Source organism: Entamoeba histolytica, genomic scaffold, assembly GCF_000208925.1.
Source record: "Entamoeba histolytica HM-1:IMSS scf_1104750517953 genomic scaffold, whole genome shotgun sequence".
Lineage (NCBI taxonomy): Eukaryota > Evosea > Mastigamoebida > Endamoebidae > Entamoeba > Entamoeba histolytica.
The window spans coordinates 17,419-37,186 of NW_001914866.1; the positions used below are offsets into that span (position 1 = coordinate 17,419).

A 19,768-nucleotide genomic window follows, 5' to 3' on the forward strand; every position below is an offset into this window, starting at 1 on the left:
CTTAGTCAGAGTTAAAAACAAGAAATGCAGTTAAAAAGTAAATTATAAAAAATGAAAAAAGAAAGGACAGAATTAATTATTGCGTACCAAATGAAAGAAGAAATGAATAAAAGAGTAAAGGAAGAAGAACCAAATAACATAAATCGCATATATAAAAAAAGAGTAAAAATAGTCTCATATAAAAGAAAAAAATCTAAAAGCAACCAATCAAATAAGAAGGAATAAGGAGTTCGACTTTAAAGATGAAAGGAGTAAGAGTTGAAAAAAGGAAAAAGGAGGAAAAAGAAGGAGTAATAAAAGGAAAAGAAGAAAATCTAGAAATTATAAACAATGGCTAATAAATTTGGAGAAGGGTCTCAAGCAGATTATGAAAAGTTTATGGTCTATAAAAAATCAGACACTTATAAAGGTGTCCCAGCAGGAGAAACTTGGGTTTGGTATACTAATCCAAATCCAAGACCAAAAACAGAAATTGGAGAAAATGGAATGGAAAAAGAACAAGATTATGATGAGTTTTATACTGCAAAAGTAGTAACTGAAACAAAAGATCAATACATTTTAGATACAGAAAGAGGAGAATTAAAAGTAGATAAGAAAAATTGTTTTATGAGAAATCCAATGAAATTCGATGGTGTTGATGATATGTCTCAATTAACTCATTTATCTGAAGCTACTGTCTTATACAATTTAAGAATTAGATATATGGAAGATATTATTCATACATATTCAGGACTTTTCTGTGTTGTAATTAATCCATACAAATTTTTCCCAATTTATACACCATTTATTGTAAGTAAATATCAAGGAAGAAGAAGAGAAGATGTTGCACCACATGTATATGCAATTGCTGATGGAGCTTATAGAGCTATGCTTGATCCAGCATCAAAATTTAGAAATCAATCAATTCTTATTACAGGAGAATCAGGAGCAGGTAAAACAGAAAATACCAAGAGAGTTATTCAATTCCTTGCAATGACTGCAGGACAATCAAAGAAAGCAGGTCAACTTGGAGAATTAGAAGAACAATTGATTGATTTGAATCCAATGCTTGAAGCTTTTGGTAATGCTAAAACTGTTAAGAATAATAATTCATCAAGATTTGGTAAATTCATTGAAATTCAATTCTCTAATGGAGGAAAGATTGTCGGATGTATTATGTCATCATATCTTCTTGAAAAATCAAGAGTTGTTTATCAAGCTAGAGAAGATAGAAATTACCATATTTTCTATCAATTATTAGCTGGTGCTACTGCTCAACAAAAATCAGAAATGCATCTTGATAGACCAGAATCATACAAATTAATTTATCAAAATAAAAAATCACCACAAGAATTAAATGTTGAATATATGGATGATGCAGAAGAATTTAAGAACACTATTAAGGCTATGAGAACAATGAATATTACTGATGATGAACAAAATCAAATCTTTAAGATTGTTGCTGGTATGTTACATCTTGGAAATGTTGAATACAGTCAAGGAAGAGATGGAGCTGAATTAGCTAATCCAGAAACATTTGCTAAAGCCGCTGAATTATTTGGAGTTGATGCTGAGTCACTTAGAAAAGCTATTATTCAACCAAAGATTAAAGCAGGTCTTGAAATTATTGAAAGACATTTGTCAAAAGAAGAAGCTGAATTTAATACTACTGCTACTTTGAAAGCTATTTATCATAGATTGTTTGTCTTTATTGTTAATAAAGTTAATGAAGTTATGGGTAAAGCTGGAGCACATTCTATTGGTATTCTTGATATTGCAGGTTTTGAAATTTTCAGAGAAAATTCATTTGAACAATTATGTATTAACTTGACCAATGAAAAATTACAACAATTCTTCAACAACCATATGTTCAATTTAGAACAATTAGAATATCAAAACGAAGGTATCCCATGGACACATCAAAACTTCGGAGATGATCTTCAACCAGTTATTGATTTAATTGAAAGTAAGATTCCAGCAGGTATTCTTGCTATGCTTGATGAACAGTCATTTGTTGCATCAGGAAGTGATGAAAACTTCCATGCTAATATTTGTAATACATTTGGAAGAGGACATCCAAGATTTAGAAAACCAAGAATTGGAGGAGATGGAGTTTATGAATTTGATATTCTTCACTATGCAGGAACTGTTACATATAATGCTAAGGATTGGGTTAAGAAGAACAGAGATCCATTAGAAAGAGATATTCAACAAGTCTTTATTGGTAAAGATTCAAGCTCATTAATTAGTAGATTATTCAGAATTACTGAAGGTATTGCTGGTTCATCTGGTGATGATATGGGAACTGGTAAAGGAAGTAGTAAAGCAGCTAAATTCTTAACTGTAGGATCAAATCACAAAGCACAATTAGAAGAATTAATGAGAAAATTAAAGATGACAAATCCACATTTCATTAGATGTATTCTTCCAAATACCCAAAAGAAACAAAGATACTTCGTTGATTCAACAGTATTGAAACAATTAAGATGTAATGGTGTCCTTGAAGGAATTAGAATTACACGTATGGGATATCCAAACAGAATGATTTATAGTGAATTCTTAAAGAGATACTATTTCCTTGGAGATAAAATTAATAGAAGAGCTTCTGATGAAAAGGCTACTGCATCTACTCTCATGAGACAAATTATTGAGAAATATAAGAAAGATGGACAACCAAGAGCTAAAGAAGGAGATTATCAATTTGGTAAAACAAAGATTTTCTTCAGAGTTGGTATTCTTGCTGAAATTGAAGAAGTTAGAGAAGCTAAGATTTCAGAAATGCTTGGAGGTCTTCAAGCATGTGCCAGAGCTTTTGCTGCTCGTAAACATTTCAGTGTATTAAGAGAACAACAAGTTGCAGTTATTGTTATTCAAAGAACGCTTAAGAGTTGGGTTACTTTCAGAAATTGGGCATGGTGGAAATTATATGTTAAGGCTAGACCAATGTTAAAGAGAAGAAACTTTGAAGAAGAAGGAAAGAAGAAAGATAAAGAAATTGAAGATCTTAAGAAAAAACTTGCTGAAGAAATTAAAAAGAGAGAAGCTGCTGAAAATGCACTTGCTAGTGCTACAGCTAAGATTGGTGAATTAGAAGCTAAGATTCAAGATCTTGAAGATAAGATTTCAGAATTAGAAAGCAAATTATCAGCTGCAGAATTAGATAAACAAGAATTGAATTTGAAGATTGAAAACCTTGAAGAAGATAAAGAAGAATTGAAAGAAACTATTGATAAACTTAAAGGAGATTTGAAAGATTCTAAATTGAAAGGAGAAGATTTAGAAGATGAAATTACTGAATTGAATTCTCAAATCAACACTTTGAATGCTACTGTAGACAAGAAAGATAAGACAATTGCTGAAATGCAAGAAAGTATTGATGAAAAAGAAGATGAAATTACTAAGTTAAAGGGAGACATTAAATTACTTGAAGAAGAAAAGGATGATCTTGAACAAGACAGAGCTGATGTTAGTGCTACTAAGGATGACATTGCTAAGAAATTGAATAAGATTACAATTGAATGTGAAGATGCTAAGGATGAAATTGCTAAATTAGAACAAGAATTAGAAGATGAAGAAAATAAGAATAAAGATCTTACTAACGAATTACAACAAACACAATTGAAACTTGGTGAAACAGAAAAGAGTCTTGCTGCTCAAGTTGCTGCTACTAAGAAAGCATCTGATGAAAGAGATACTTTAAGTCAAAATCTTGAGAATGAGAAATTAACTACTAAGAATCTTACTAAAACAAAAGCAGATTTGGAAAAGAAGATTAGTGGATTAAAACAAGATTATGAAGATTTAGAAGATGATAAGAATAAGATTGAAGGTGATTTGAGAAATGCTCAAAGAAAGATTAAAGAACTTGATGATGAAATTACTAAAGGAGCAGATGTTTCACAATATCTTCAAAAACAAAAAGAAGAATATGAATCACAAATTGCTAAAATGCAAGAAGAAAAGGAAGCAATTGGAAATGATGTTAAAAATAAAGAAAAGACAATTAAAGAAAAGGAATTAGAAATTCAAAGCTTACAAGAAAAACTTGATGAAACAGAAGTTGAAAAAGAAGATGCAGAGAAGAAGAAGAAAGAAATTGAAAAGGAAATGAAAGCACTTCAAGAAGAAAAAGAAAATGTCGAAAGTAGTAAGAATTCTACAGAAAAGGATAAGAAGAAACTTGAAGATAATTTGAAAGATACTCAAAAGAAACTTGATGATATGACTGCTGATAATGAAAAACTTAAAGCTAAGGCAAAAGATCTTGAAGCACAATTGAATGAAGTTCAAGACAATCATGAAAAGGCTGTTGCTGATGCCGAACTTTTGAATAAGAAGAAGGCACAAAGTGATAAAGAATTGAATTCATTGAAAGCTGAACTTGAAGCACTTACTAAAGCCAAGTCTGTTGTTGAATCTAAGAATAAAGACAGTGAAAATGAAAAGGCTGCACTTAGTGAAGAAATTGATCAAGCTAATGAAAAATTAAAGAACATTCAAGCTGATTTAAGAAAAGCAACTGCTGATTTACAAGAAGCTAATGAAAAGAAGGCTGAAGTTGAAGCACAAAGAGATAAACTTGTTGCTGATAATAAGAAGATGACAAAGACATTAGAAGAGATTAAGGCTCGTGATGAAGAAAATACATACAAAGTTGAAAATTATGAAAAAGTACTTAAACGAAAAGAAGCTGATTTAGAAGAAGCAAATGAGAACCTTGATATTGAAAAGAAAGACAGAATGAACAAAGAAAAACAAGTTAAAAAATTAGAAGGAGAATTGAAAGAAACTAAAGATAAATTAAATGCTGCAATTGCTGAAAAAGATTCAATTTTCACTGCTAAGAAACAATCAGATGCTGATCTTGAAGAATTAAATAAGACTGTTGAAGAACATGATGAAGTTGTTGCTAAATTAAATACACAAATTACGAAATTAACAAGAGATAATCAAAGTGCAGAAGAAGAACTTAATGAATTAAGAAGTAAAGCAGATAAAGATAAGAAGAAGATTTCAGAACTTGAAGAACAAGTTAATGAACTTGAATCAAGACCAGTTGGAACTGGAAATGCTGATGAAAATGAAATTAAGATTAGAGATGCACAAATTGCAGATTTGAACAAGGCACTTGAAATGAAAGGTGATCAAAACAATCAACTTCAAGCTACAAATAAAGAATTGAAAGCTAAAAATAATGACTTAACAAGTAAGATTGAAATTACTGAAAATGAAATGAAGAAATTAGAAAATGCTAAAAAGAGACTTGAACAAGATAAAGATGAAGCTGATAAAGCAGTTAGTGAACAAACAATCAAGAGAAAAGGACTTGAAGAAGAAGTTAAGAAATTAACAACTGAAATCCAAGCACTTAAATTCCAAATTAATGCACCAAGTAGTGTTGCTCAAGAAGAAGAAAAACAAAGACTTGAAAGTGATATTGCTGAATTAAAGGAACAATTAGAACAAGAAAGAACTACTGCAGCTAATGCTGAAGCTGAAAGAAAGAAGATTCAAGCAGAACTTGATGAAGTTAAATTCAACTTAGAAGATGTTACTAACCAAAGAGAGAAATTAGTTGCTAAGAATAGTGAAAATGATGCAGAAATTGATTCTCTTAAAGAAGAAAAGAAAGCTCTTGAAGACGAAATTGAGAAGATTACCGATGATAACAATAAGTTGAATGAAGAAATTGATTCACTTGATCGTAAATACAATGCTCTTCTTGATAGTAAAGACAGTGATGTTTCTATGAAGGAGAAATTCCAAGATGAATTGAAAGTTACTAAAGATGCTCTTGAAACAGAAAAGAAGAATCATGCTGAAACTATGAGACTTAAAGGAAGATTAGAGAAAGAAGCTGCTGAAGTTCAAGTTAGACTTGAAGCCCTTCAAAAGAATCTTGACCTTGCACAACAAGAAAAGGCTAAAGCTACTAAAGATTATAGAGCTGCTGATGGAGAATTGAAATCATTAATGAATGAATTAGATGATGTTAAAGATCAATTAGATAAAGCACAAGATGATCTTGCTGATAAGGAAGATGAATTAGCTACACTTGATCAAAAGTACAAGACTCTTGTTAAACAAAAGAGTGTATTTGATTCAAGAATTCAAGAAATGCAAGAACAACTTGATCTTGAAAAGGCTGGTAGAGCTAAAGCACAAAAACAAAAACAAGCATACGAAAAGAAATTACAAGAATTACAAGAAAATGATAATGATTTCGAAGAATATAAAGAAACTGCTGATAAAAGAATTAATACATTGTCTGCTCAAAAGGATGACCTTCAAAAAGAATTGGAAAAAGAAAGAGGACTTAAACAAGATTCAGAAAAAGAAGTTCAAAGACTTAGAGTTAAATGCCAAGAACTTGAAACTAAAGTTGCTGAAGTTGGAGGAGCCAATGTTTCTATTGCTAAAGTTAAAGCTAAATATGAAGCTGAAATTGAAGAATTAACAACAGAAGCTGAAGATGCTCTTAAGGCTAAGATGAAAGCTGAAAAGAAAGCTAAGACTAGTCAAAAGAAATTAGATGAACTTCAAAAGACTATTGCTGATTATGAAACTAAAGAAGCTTCTTTCAATACTCAAATTGGAAAAACTCAAGCTGAACTTAAGAAATATCAACAACAAGTTAGAGACGATGAGACTAGAATGAGTAGTCTTGAAGATGAAATTAAGAAAGGAACTGACGCTCTTGCTAATAAACAATTAGAACTTGATAAGGTTAATAAACAATATGAGAAATTAAAGAAACAATATAAGAGACTTGCTGCTGCTAAGGATAGTGATGACGATTCTGATTAAATTTCATAAAACAACTTTTGAGTTATTATACTAATTCAAATTCTTTTTATTATTTATATTTTTGTCAATAATTTGATATTTTATATATAAAAAAAATAGAAACAAAATTAGTTAAAATAAAAATTTAAGTATATGAAATAAAATGCTAATATTTAATAAAATTATTAAACGAATGTATCAAAAGTATTGTTTAATATTTTTTATACAATAATATATAAAATCAATTTTCATTTATACCTTTATTTTTTATGTATTAAATATTGGAGTTACTGGATCAATTTGTTCTGAATAAATGAAATAAGAAATTTATTTGAAAGAGAGTAATCAATCAATTCATATAAACCAAAACAAATATTAAAATAAATTATAATAAAATTTTATAATTTATATATAACAAAAAACCCTTTTTGAAAACAAACAATTCAAAGAAGAGAATTATGAGTTATCTACCTGAAGAACGATTATCAAAAAAAGAATTTTGGGAGGAATGTTATAATAGAGAGTTAGAAAACTTTGAGAATAACAAAAATGACATTGGTGAAGTTTGGTTTGGGGAAGATATTGCAGAACAAGTTGTAGAGCGATTAGAAGAGTTTGCAACAAAAGAAATGAAAATTTTAGATGTTGGATGTGGAAATGGATATACATTATCGTTGTTGGGTAAAGAAGGGTATCAACACTTATATGGAATGGATTATTCACCAGCATCAGTTAAATTTACAAAAAAAGTTTTAGAACAAGAAGGGATTGACTTAAGTACAGTAGTTATAGAACAAATGGATATATTAGAACCGAATTGTCTTGAACATTCTCAGATTCAAGAAATGGATATTGTAATTGATAAAGGAACTTTTGATGCATTGATGGTTGCAGAGAATCAAAAAGAACGAGCTGCTCAATATAAAAAAGTATTAAATCAATGGTTAAGTAAAGGAGGGTATTTTATTATTACTTCATGTAATTGGACTGAGGATGAATTAATTAATTGGTTAGGTGAAGGATTAGAAGAAGAAGATAAAATTGCAGATGGAAACTTTGAATTTGGAGGGTCTCAAGGATCTAAAACAACAACCATATTTTTTAAAAAAATGATAAATTAATAAAAGATGTAAAAGTCATTTGATTATTATTTAATTTTTTAAATTTTATTATCAAAATTAAAAGCATAATCAAATATCATCCACCATTTATTTATTAAATCATTTTTTGGTAAAGTATTATACCACTCTGGTGTAATTGTTAATACATCATCACCAATAAAAATGATAATATTACCATCATTATCATTCTCTTTAATAGGTATTTTGTTTTGTATTTCTTGAAGAGATAAATAATTTACTTTTAATAATTTAATGTAATTAACAAAAAATGACCGTAACATTGTTTTTGTTGTATCTTCATCATTTAAAAATAAGTCAATGATAATATGCTCTTTATTTCTAAATACAACATGATTCTTTCCTTTAATTTTTTGATTAAAACCTAATAATTGAATAAATAATTGATGATTTTTTCCAAGTCTCATAGTTTCACAAATCTCTGTCATAAGAAAGTCAATTACTTTTTTATTATTTTATTTTTTAGTTCATATTCAAAAAGAACGATTTAAAAAGAACTAAAAAAAAAAGAATGAAATTTTTAAATAATTAAAATTTTCAAATAAGAAAGAAAAAAATCTAATTTGTTGTTAATAAAGAAAGGATAATATACATTTTAGTCTGAAGATTTAATAACTTCAATGATCCAAACTTCTAAAGGTTTAACTATATAATTAAGATGTTTTTTTCTTCCAACAGCAAATAGTTCAATTCCTTCAGGAGGGACGTCTTGATAATAAACACTAAAATCATAAGATAATTGAATAGCTTCTTTTGACATAAAATAAAAACGAGGAATACCAAAAATTGAAGCTTGTTGATTATCAGGATAATAACGAACTGTTCTTGTATTTTTTTTAGTTCTAATAAATTTTTTTGGATGATGTAAAGAAACACCAATAAGAGAGAAAGCAAAATGTTCATTATCAACAAGGTCTTTTACATTGTCAAATTTATGATCAGGAATCTTTTCATTATAAGATCCAAATACATAATTATCAATAGTTTGAATTAACACAATAAATCCTTTTAATGAATGAATTGTTTGATTAAATTCATTTGAACTCATCATTACTTTATTCCATCCAACAACTTTTCTTAATAAAACAGGTTTATTAAAATAACTTTTTAGAATATTTTCGAATTGTTTATAAATTTCTTCAAGTGATTTTTGAGGAGCAATTGTAATTGGTGCAATTTCTGTTTTTCCAATACATTGTACTATAGCAAGTTCACTAATACTAATAACCCTTCCTATCCAAGTTACTCCATTATAATAACTTGAAATATATGGATAAATTACTCCTTGTGGGTTTGAAATAATAAAAGCACCAGGAACACAAAAAACTAATTTTGATCTTTTTTTCCAAGGAAAAATTCTAAATGAATTATCATTAAATTCTTTTCTTTTAAATTGCATTGGTGGATTTAATTGAAATATAAAATGATTAATATCATTAAATACATCAGTTTTATTTTCATTTAAATTAGAATTATTATAAGTCCCATAAATTGATCCATCAGTTGTTTTAAATATAATTAAATAATTCTTTTGTAATATAATTTGTTTTTGAAATCGAGGAATATCAATCATTGAATTGTTAGTATAAAACACAATGCGTTGAGTACTTAATGTTGTCCATTTACATATTATTTCAGCATTTGTGTTAATTATTTCTTTTAAGGTTTTTGTTCCACGTCTCATCTCTTTTTTTATTTTTAATTTATTTCTAGTTTAGTTTTTTATTTATTATATTATAGTTTCAATTTAATAAAATAGAACAAAAACTTATTGTTGAGTCTTAGTTATATATTTATTTAACTCCACAGAATTTGTGTTTTATTCACATTACTTTCAATTACCCATTGATAGTCTAATTCTCTTTGTGTTTGGTTTATTGGAAGAAAATGACATTCTTTTTCTAATTCAGTCATTTCAGTATTGTATAATGTCATATTAGTAAATAATCCAACTTCTTGACGAGTTTTATATCTATATTTTGGAGTAAGACATTTTATTAATAACTCTTTATAATATGGACTAAATTTTTGAATAATTTCATCAACTTTTCTTTGAATTTCATCACACATCATTTTAATTCCTTCTATTACTGCATCATATGCACTTTTAGCAGTTTCTGCATTTGATAGTTTACTTTCTGCTTTCATTAATGTAGTTTTAGCTGTTCGAGCTTCTATTTTTTGTCCATTTGTAAAACTTTGTTCAGTTTTTTTTCTCAATTGATTTAATGCATATCTTCCATCATAAAAAGAGATCATTGCAGTTTTATTTAAATCTTCTACTTCTTTAATTTTTGTATTAAATTCATATACTTTTCTTTCAAATAATTTAAATTGTCCTTTAGCATCTTCTGAACTTGTTTCATTTAATTGATATGTTTGTGGTGAAAATGTAGCTTCATATTTTGCTGTTTCTGAATCTTTGTGAACTCCATTTCTTAATTTAATAATATCATATACTAATTCAGTACTAAATTGTTCAGCAACTTCTGGCTTTCGAATAAGTGTTTCATTTATTTCTTTTGTAATATTCATAAATGCTTCATGTTCTACATTTGTTAATTTTTTATATGAACCATAAATATATTTTTGTTTAATTTCTATAACAGAGTCATTAAATAATTTTTTGATTATCTCTTGTACTGGATATGACTTAGCAATATAAGTTGCTGATTTTTGAATAATGTCAATCATTTCATCTTTTGTTGCTAGTGCATCACTATCAAACTCATACATTGTTTGTGCAGTTCCAAAGTAAATAAAACTTAAAAATATAATAATCATATTTATTACTTCTCAAAAATATAATCTTTTTTTTAGTTTTTAGTTTTTTTTTTTACTTTTTTTAATAAAATAATAATAAAAGTATTATTAATTTTTCTTTAGATTAAGAGCATCACAAATTTCATTAAAGATTTCATCATTTTTACATAACTCATCTAATCTCAAGAATAATGTATCAGTATTAGACTTATCATAAATCTTACTAAATGTATAAAGGTTCGGAGAATAAAATTGTTCAACAAAATGATAATCAATATCACATCTATCTATTACAATTTCAAGTAAGTGATAAGAAATACCATGAATGTATGTAAATAAATGAATTGGCATCCTATGGTCAACTTTTCTTTTTGGGCGATATTCTGGTGGTTGATAAACGTTTGGATATTGAGAACATAAAGAATACCATGTAACAACACAAAAGGCAAAATTGGAAAAATCAGAAGAATATATTTGAATATATTTCATTGTGATAAATGTCATAATTTTCCAAAACTCAACACAATTATCTTTCCACTTTTGTACTAATTGTATTGACTTAATTGGAAATTTTAATAAATCAAGCCAATGACATAAATCACCATCAACATTAATTCCAGTTTTAATTGAGTGACCAATACGAACATCATTAGATTTATTATCAAAATATTCAATAACTTCACTATTAGGTTGAACTAAAGAATATAAAAGAGATCTTATTTTAGAACAAACAAATGCAGGAGAATCAAATTTATCCCAACATCTAAGAGATGGAAAAGAAGCAACAGAAATTGCAGACAATGTTATTGAAAATGAGTAATAACAATTTGGAAATTTTTCAGGAGGTAATGGTGAAACTTCTTCTTTTCTAATAGTTTCAATTGAAGGAGGAGTAATACAACACATTCGATTAATTTGTTTTAGTGCAGCTTTTAATAAATCAAAGTCATTTTTAGAAAGTGTTGATTGAAGGAAGTTAAGAAGAGTAATTGGAGTAAATTCAGTTTTTCTAAAATAATTAACGACATCATTAATAACATTTATATTTTCAACGATATTTAAACGTTTACGTAGTTTACGACTAAGAGACTTTGTAAAATCATTACCACATATACAACTAAACAGTGGAATGAAATCTTTATTAAAATTAAAATAAGAAATAACATCAGAAGTACGAATTCCCTTAAAATAAATTTTCAAATTAGGATGATTTCTTTCATTTATAACTTTTAAAAATAATTTAATAAAATTAGAAGTATTAAACACAATATTTGCTTTTGATAAATAAAAGTCTGAATCACTTGTTACAACTCCATATGCATTAACTTCTACTGACTTTTCTATAATAACAGGATCTGCTTCTGCATATGCTCTAACACATTCAAATCCATATTTTAGTAATAAATATTTAATACTTCTCTTAAGACCACTAAAAATAGTAATAGGTAATTCATTTACAGTTGATGGCTTTGAAAAGAATTTTTTATTTTCTTTTGATTGTTGTATTAATCGAGAAATAGACTCATGAAATTTAATTGGTTGTGTCATTCCATCAAATACAAATATTAATTGAATATGATTTAATAAACATATTGAATACATTTTTTTAAAAAATTGATCTAAACTAAACATATCTGAATTACACTCTTCTAATATTTGAAACATAAAACCACTTCCATCAATTATTAATTTCGTATTATTGGTTGTTTCTATTATTTATTATTATTATTTTTTTGGCTTTTTTTTTAAATGTTTTATTTTTTACATAAACAAACCTTTATAATATTTCTCTGCAATTAAAAATAATGGAAACCCTTTTTCAAGATGTCGAAGAAATGTCTAATTAATTAAATATCTTTAATTAATATTTGAAATTATGATTTGACTTAATTTCATACAATCCCTAATACATAACAAACAGTTAAATGAGCTACACCCATATTTTTTTTTCAATTAACACTTTGAAGTTTTAAAGTTAGAATATTAGTATATTAATATTTATTACTACATTAAATTATTTAATTTAATATTTCTGATTTTATAAATAGATAGAAGCATCTTTTTTATTCTTTTTTGAGTGAAATTTAAAAAAAGAGAAAACAATTCAATAAAAGTAAAAACGTCGGGAAAACAGTCAATTTAAAAAAAAAATGTTTTAGAATTAAGAAAACAAAAATAAAAGAACAAAAAAAAATCAATCATTTCTATGTCAATTAAATCACAACATTCTTTCCGTTCATCTAAATTTAAATCACAAAATGGATCAACAAAAGATATTAGTAGTTTTGTATCTGAACAATCTTTTAAATCAACAAGAACAATTTCAATTAGAAGAAAACATCTTGATAATTCTTTTGTTATTTATTCAAGTGATGAAATAGATCCTGAAATACAAAATATTGCAGATTCTTGTATTAATGATTTATCACAAATTAAGTTAGTATGTCAAAAAATGAAAGACTCTAATATTTATTTCTCATTTGATACAGAAATTGCACAAAGAATAGGTATTAATGAAGATTGGGATGTTTCATTATGTAGAATGTATGTTAATAGATTATCCCGTAGTTATATAACATTACTTAAAACATTAGTTACTTCTATAAAAGATTGTTCTTCTGAATCAACTGAATTTTTATCTATTTGTCAATTTCTTCTTCCAATTGAATTACGATATTCATCTCAATTATCAATTTCTTTATTAGAGACATTATGTCATAGATTTGATGATGTATTTAATAATCCACAGTTTGATCCAATTTATCAATTCGATGATATTAATGTACGTTCTACATTATTTGCAGCTTCTCCTAGAGCATTAATAACATTACTATTTTTCCCACAACAACCAGAACCAGATTTTCCTAATAGACTAGCAATTTATTTATCTATTGCATTAGAACCAAATGAATTATGTAAAAAACTAAGACAAGTATTTGATGGAGAAGATCTTAGTAAGAGAAATATTCAATGTATTGGTGCATTATTAAAACATTTAATTCGTATAAATCCAAAATTACCATTAAAAGAAAATATAGGAGATATTATTGAAATTCCTGTAATAAAATCAGAAGTAAAAGTAAAAAGATTTTATAATAAAAAAAGTACAGGAAGTTCTATTGTTACTAATTCATCAATTTTAAAAAATAAAAAGAAAATTGGAGAATTAACAGATGTTAAATCAAAAATATTAGCAGAACAATTAATGGTATTTGATTCATTACTATTAAATGATATTGAAACATCTGAATGTGTACAAATGAAAGAAAAACCAACAATTGATTTTTATTGTGAAATAATTGATAATCTTGGAATGTGGGTATCATATTCAATTAAAACAGATACAAATGAAATTAATAGAATGAGATATTTTATTAAAGTTGCATTAGAAGGTTTAAAACATAATTCATTTAATGTAAGTTATGCATTATATACAGGAATATCTCATTTTTCATTAAATAATATATTTAAAAAATTACCACATAAAAGTATTAAACAATTTGAAGAATTACAAAGAGTATTTGATATTTCTAAAAATTATATTATTTATAGAAACACATACTCTATTGCTCCTACTCCAAAAATACCTATTTTACCATTATGGCTTGGTGATATTATTCATGCACATACTGCTTTTTCATCAAATAGAAGTGAAAATGGTTTATTTAGAATGGATGCTTTAAGAACAATTGCTAATGTATTATTATTAGTAAATCATTCACAAAGAGTTGGATTTTTTGGAGAAGACTTAATTATTGATGAAATATTTGCAAAACTTTCAATGAAATATCAAATTTAATTTATACTTGTATTCAATTATGATTTAATTTTGTGTTGTTTGTGTTAATGGTATTGTTTTTACTTTCTTTGCTAACTCAGCAATGGAAGGTCGTTCTACTCTATCTGAATTCCATAAATCACAAACTAATTGAGCAAATTCATGATTCATTCCATTTGGAATTTCATTCATATCAAAAATACGATCATTTGTTGATTGCATTTGAGAAAGTTCATGTGGAGTAACTTTAAATGTATCAGTTATTTGTTCACCATAATACATCATAACAAAAACATGTGCTAATGAGAAAATATCCATTGGATAATCAGCTTTCATACTTGAATTAAATGCTATTGGATCCGTAAAATAGTTATATTTTCCTTTTTGATCAAATTTAACTGCTCCTTGTGCATCTGCTTTAATAATTTGTGAACAACCACATAATTTAATATGAGGTCCTTGTGATAATTTAGTTGATGCAACAAGAATAGAAGATGGATTTAATTGTCGATAAATAAAATGGAAAGAATGTAACATAGAAATAGCTGTTACAATTTCAGTTAACATTTTTCTTTTTAATTTAGGAGAAATAACTTGTTGATCAAGAAAATGATCAATTGTTCCTAATGGATAATATTCTAATACAATACATGATAATTTATGTGAAATAGCTTTACCATAATATTTAGAAGCAAGTTGTTGTTCATTTAAAATTTGAAGAAATTTAATTTCTGAACGTAATTGAATGTCTGGATTTTCTGCTTTTGTAAATGTTTTAATAAAGATTTGTTTTTGTTTCCACATTAATGAATAACATTGTCCAATATTTATTTCTGATGGTGTTGCATTTTCTAAATCAAATTCATCTCCATCAATATATTCACTCTCTTGTGCTTCAGCACGAACATCAATATTTGATGTATACATCTTTTCTTGATGTCTAATGGTGACAAGCAATTCAGCATTTACACGACATGAACATTTTAATTTAATTTGTGCAATAATATTGACTTGTGTTCCTGGTGCAATAGTACCTTCTATTGGGTCTAAAAGAATTTCATATTTTGGATTTTTAATTTCTTTTACTGAAAAATTCCATGGAGAATTTCTCATATTAACAATACTAAATTCATCAGTATATGGAACTCTTACTTTTAATTTTTCAAATGACCCTCCAAATAACAATGTGTTCTTTGATAATTCCAATGGAAATGATGGTGTAGATGAAAAATATCTTCTTTCTGGAATCTTTGTATATACATCCCCTCGTTGTCTGAAAATAGCACGTCTTCTTCTCTTTGTAGAACGATCAGTATTATCAGATGACGTATCTGTAGAAGTATTTGTATCTGTATCTGTCATTGATGATGTAGTAGAATGATCTGACTTAGTTAACAAATCAATAGATGGTGGAGTACCTGTATTTCCTGATTTCTTTCCTTTTTCATCAGAAGAAGATGATGATGTATGGGTTGATATATTGGATGTATTAGATGTGGCATCTTCTCTTAACAATCTATATTTCTTTGCATAAGTTAAATATGCTGCATAAAGTAATACACAAAGAATACAAAAAGCAAATAACACAGCTGTGATAATATCCATTGTCAGTTCAGATGTATATGTGTCTTTAATACACTTTGAATTAGAATATTCATAATTCTTAGAACGATCACAAGTACATTCTTCAGTACATCCTTCTCCTCCATCACACTCTTCTCCTTCATCTATTACAAAGTTTCCACAAAGTGCAGTACAGTAAGGATAATTAATATAACCTTTTGCACATGAAGAACATCCATCCTCTGAATTAAATCCACCAAAACATTGTGACATACAACTACCATCAGGTCGACATGTTGGGCAACCAACACCACATACATCAAGGTGATCTTTATCACCAAAGACACCAAAAATGAAACAAAAAATTAAAGTAAAGAATAACATCTTTTCTTATTTGACAATTTCAAGTTAATTTTTTCTTTTCTTCATTTTTTAATAACATTTTATTATTTTTTGTTATAAAAAACCCTACAAAAAAAGAAAAAAAAAGAAGAAAGGAAAAAAGAAGAAAGACGAGATGAGTGAGACATATAGATATCTTGAAGAATTGAGTAGAATTATTAAAGTAGATGAAGAAAATAGAGAAAGTATTATTTGGAATAGTGTTGAAGGAATTAAAGGAGAAGAAGACAGTATTTTTTGTAATAAAAAAGGTTCATTTTTAGTAGAAGAATTTGTGGGGATGTATGGAAGAGAAGAATTAGATGAAATGATGAAAAGTATTGGGAAAGAGAAATATTATATAATAATCAATGATGCCATGGGGTCAAGAGTAATAGAAAGTATTTATAAAAGATATTCAATGATAATTGGAACAATGAAAGAAAAAGAAAGAGAAGAAAGTAATACAATAATAACAGAACCGATATATGAACTAATCAAAGAAGAAGAAAAAGAGAATAAAATGGAAGAAGAAAAGAAATATACAATAAAAGAATTACTTACAGGAAAATATTCAGCACATGTAATTAGTGAAATGATTGAAGTAATGAGTCAATATTCAATGAATGAAAGAAATAAAGAAATCATAGAAAAAATAAGTGAATATGTAATAGATGAAGAAACACATGAAATAGAAATAGAAAGTATTCCAATTATAATTAAATTAATAAGTAATAAAATGAGTAATATTGGGAAACAAATGATTAGAATTATTAATAATAATTCAATTCCAATTAATGATCCAAATTGGTCAATAATTGTAGAAGAAAGTATAAAAGTAATGGATGATATAAATTTAAAAATATTTAGTCAAAAATATATTACACCAGAAATAATTAATGATGGAATTGGTAATCATGTAATTCAAATATTTATTGAACAAAGTGAAGAAATTAAAGAAGTAATTGAAAAGATACTGAAAGAAATTGATATTATTATTTCAAAGAAATATTTTATGTTAATAGTTAATGTTATGAAAAATATTAGAAAAATTGGTAATAAAAAAGAAGAAGATGAATGTATTAAAAGAATTAAAAATCATTTATGTGGAAGAGGAAATATCTTTGAAGAAGGAAGAAAAGAATGGATGAAAGGAAAAAGAGAATTTATTGAATATGGATATTGTATGATTCTTGAAACGTTAATTGAACAAAGAAAGAAAGATATGATGAAAGAATTTTATCAATTAAAAGAACAAAGAATTGAAGAATATATTAATAATAAAGAAGGAAGTCATGTTGTTGAAAAAATAATTGAATATAACACTAATGATGAAAATAACCAATTAATTGAAATGATAAGAGGAAAAATTTGGAGAATTAGTATGAATAAAAATGGTTCTTTTGTTATTGAAAAATTATTTATTAAAAGCTCAATTGATGGTAAATTAAAAATTATTGAAGAAATGAATAGTAATTATGAAGAAATTGAAAAGAATTTCATTGGAAGAAAGGTTATTGAGAAGATGAATATTATTGAATATAGAAATAATATTACTAAATGGAAAAGACTAATGAATATGAAAAAACAAATTATTGAAACTATCGTTTCTAAAAAATAATATTGAATCTTTTTATTTTGATTGATTTTTTGATTAATTTCTTTTTTTTTGTTTTTTTTTTGAGATAAATGTAATTATCAAAAAATTTGAAAAGAAAAATATTAGAAAAAGAATCAATTCAGAGCATTTGGTTCTTAACTTTCTGTTCTATAACTCTATCAAATAAACTAAGTTTTTTTCTTTAAATATATGTTGAATTGAAAAAGAATGTTGATTATTTAAAACTCATCCATTGATCTATCTTCATCTTTTGTAGGATTATCTACTTTTTTGAAGACACCTTTTGGTGTTTCATAATGACCTCTTCTTTTTTGTTTATAAACATGACTCCACTCCCACCCATTGTCTTCAGCAACACAAATTGCATTGTCAGTGCTTTTTTTATCAGTAAAACAAATAAACACTGTTCCAGTTGGAAATTACTTATTCATTTGAATATAGATGCTATAAATTTTACCACAACCTTTGAAATAATTAGAAATACTTTTTCGAGTGACCTTGTTACGTTTCTTAAATTTAATTTTTAAATTATAGTTTTTATACAGAGATGTTAGATTTTCTTCTTTTTCTTGTGCCTTTTCTTTTTTTGATTTATATAATTCGATATGAATATCTTTTCCTAATACATTTTCTGTTGGACTATTTAATGCTTTTGTAGCATCTTCTTCATTAATATAAGTAATAAATCCATTTTTCTTTTTGAGAGTTTGTTCAAGACGAAAGAAACATTTTATTTTCTTATCCTTTTTTTCTATTTCTCCAAATTTTGAGAAATAAGTAATAATATCAATATCTTCTACTGTTGAATCAATATTTGTTACATAAATACAATTGTGTTTATTAACAGGTTTATTAAATGGTTCAATAATAAAATTTTGATCTCCTATTTGTTTTTGAATCTCTCTTTTTGAATCAAGTACCTTTTGACATTCTTCTTCAGTTTCAAATTCAACATATCCATATCCATTTGATTGTTTATTTTTATTTAATGATATGTTACAACTTATTACATTACCATATGTTTCCATTATCTTTGAAATTGTTCCTTCTCAACTAATCTATCTATTCCTTTTACATATAATTTATGACAAGTTAATACATCATCTTTATATAATGATATATTCAAATGACAGCCAAAACACTCTATTCCATTATATTCTTTAACTAATTCTTGAGCAATTTCTGGATTAACCATACTAATTAAAAGTACTTTTCTTTTTCCTTGTTCAACATGAGTAAATTCAATATTGTCTTGAATCCTTTCATTAAATAATTCAATTATGTTTTTTTCATCTACACCATTACTGAACCCTGTGACATATACAAGAGTGTTTTCACAGCTCATGTACTATATTTTTCATTTAAAAGTTTTGCATCATTCTCGTTTTTATATTCATTCTATTTTTTTTTTCAGAACTTATGTTTTATGTTTCTATAATATTTTCTGCAATGTATTAGAAGATTAATTCAAGCAAAAAGAATTATTCATTAAAATAAAATTAATATTTCACAAAATTGTTCAAAAAATAATACAATTGTTGATAAAATTTGAATGAGTTATGTTATAAAAATAAACTTTATATTTTATTACTTAATAATTTGAAAATATATTATAATAGGTCATCTTTATTATTTAAACACAATTAAATATATTCTTATTAATGAAATAAGTAATTTTTTGCTAAAAAGAATCAATACTTACTCATATGATTATGTATTATAGAAATTGAAAATGACATTAAAGCAAACTATTTCTTA

At 26.2% G+C, this 19,768-nt stretch overlaps 10 protein-coding genes across 10 annotated transcripts; 4 read left to right on the plus strand and 6 right to left on the minus strand.

Moving 5' to 3' along the window:
• Positions 1 to 330: 330 nt before the first annotated feature.
• EHI_110180 (myosin heavy chain) lies at positions 331 to 6,786 on the plus strand (the record flags this gene model as incomplete). Its single annotated transcript, XM_651936.1, has 1 exon — positions 331 to 6,786. One exon carries the CDS (start codon positions 331 to 333, stop codon positions 6,784 to 6,786), a length of 6,456 nt encoding a protein of 2,151 aa, XP_657028.1.
• Positions 6,787 to 7,223: 437 nt separating this feature from the next.
• EHI_110190 (uncharacterized protein) lies at positions 7,224 to 7,886 on the plus strand (the record flags this gene model as incomplete). Its single annotated transcript, XM_651937.1, has 1 exon — positions 7,224 to 7,886. The coding sequence occupies one exon, from the start codon at positions 7,224 to 7,226 to the stop codon at positions 7,884 to 7,886; it is 663 nt and encodes a 220-aa protein (XP_657029.1).
• A 38-nt stretch (positions 7,887 to 7,924) lies between these two features.
• On the minus strand, positions 7,925 to 8,332 carry EHI_110200 (uncharacterized protein; the record flags this gene model as incomplete). Its single annotated transcript, XM_651938.1, has 1 exon — positions 7,925 to 8,332. One exon carries the CDS (start codon positions 8,330 to 8,332, stop codon positions 7,925 to 7,927), a length of 408 nt encoding a protein of 135 aa, XP_657030.1.
• Positions 8,333 to 8,499: 167 nt separating this feature from the next.
• EHI_110210 (uncharacterized protein) lies at positions 8,500 to 9,588 on the minus strand (the record flags this gene model as incomplete). The annotated part of the gene is made up of 1 exon (XM_651939.2): positions 8,500 to 9,588. The coding sequence occupies one exon, from the start codon at positions 9,586 to 9,588 to the stop codon at positions 8,500 to 8,502; it is 1,089 nt and encodes a 362-aa protein (XP_657031.2).
• A 113-nt stretch (positions 9,589 to 9,701) lies between these two features.
• EHI_110220 (uncharacterized protein) lies at positions 9,702 to 10,688 on the minus strand (the record flags this gene model as incomplete). Its single annotated transcript, XM_001913384.1, has 1 exon — positions 9,702 to 10,688. The coding sequence occupies one exon, from the start codon at positions 10,686 to 10,688 to the stop codon at positions 9,702 to 9,704; it is 987 nt and encodes a 328-aa protein (XP_001913419.1).
• Positions 10,689 to 10,775: 87 nt separating this feature from the next.
• On the minus strand, positions 10,776 to 12,269 carry EHI_110230 (uncharacterized protein; the record flags this gene model as incomplete). Its single annotated transcript, XM_651940.2, has 1 exon — positions 10,776 to 12,269. The coding sequence occupies one exon, from the start codon at positions 12,267 to 12,269 to the stop codon at positions 10,776 to 10,778; it is 1,494 nt and encodes a 497-aa protein (XP_657032.2).
• A 604-nt stretch (positions 12,270 to 12,873) lies between these two features.
• Positions 12,874 to 14,466, plus strand: EHI_110240 (uncharacterized protein; the record flags this gene model as incomplete). Its single annotated transcript, XM_651941.1, has 1 exon — positions 12,874 to 14,466. The coding sequence occupies one exon, from the start codon at positions 12,874 to 12,876 to the stop codon at positions 14,464 to 14,466; it is 1,593 nt and encodes a 530-aa protein (XP_657033.1).
• A 24-nt stretch (positions 14,467 to 14,490) lies between these two features.
• On the minus strand, positions 14,491 to 16,392 carry EHI_110250 (protein kinase domain containing protein; the record flags this gene model as incomplete). Its single annotated transcript, XM_651942.1, has 1 exon — positions 14,491 to 16,392. One exon carries the CDS (start codon positions 16,390 to 16,392, stop codon positions 14,491 to 14,493), a length of 1,902 nt encoding a protein of 633 aa, XP_657034.1.
• Positions 16,393 to 16,525: 133 nt separating this feature from the next.
• EHI_110260 (pumilio family RNA-binding protein) lies at positions 16,526 to 18,010 on the plus strand (the record flags this gene model as incomplete). The annotated part of the gene is made up of 1 exon (XM_651943.2): positions 16,526 to 18,010. One exon carries the CDS (start codon positions 16,526 to 16,528, stop codon positions 18,008 to 18,010), a length of 1,485 nt encoding a protein of 494 aa, XP_657035.2.
• A 419-nt stretch (positions 18,011 to 18,429) lies between these two features.
• EHI_110270 (RNA recognition motif domain containing protein) lies at positions 18,430 to 19,038 on the minus strand (the record flags this gene model as incomplete). The annotated part of the gene is made up of 1 exon (XM_001913385.1): positions 18,430 to 19,038. The coding sequence occupies one exon, from the start codon at positions 19,036 to 19,038 to the stop codon at positions 18,430 to 18,432; it is 609 nt and encodes a 202-aa protein (XP_001913420.1).
• Positions 19,039 to 19,768: the final 730 nt, after the last annotated feature.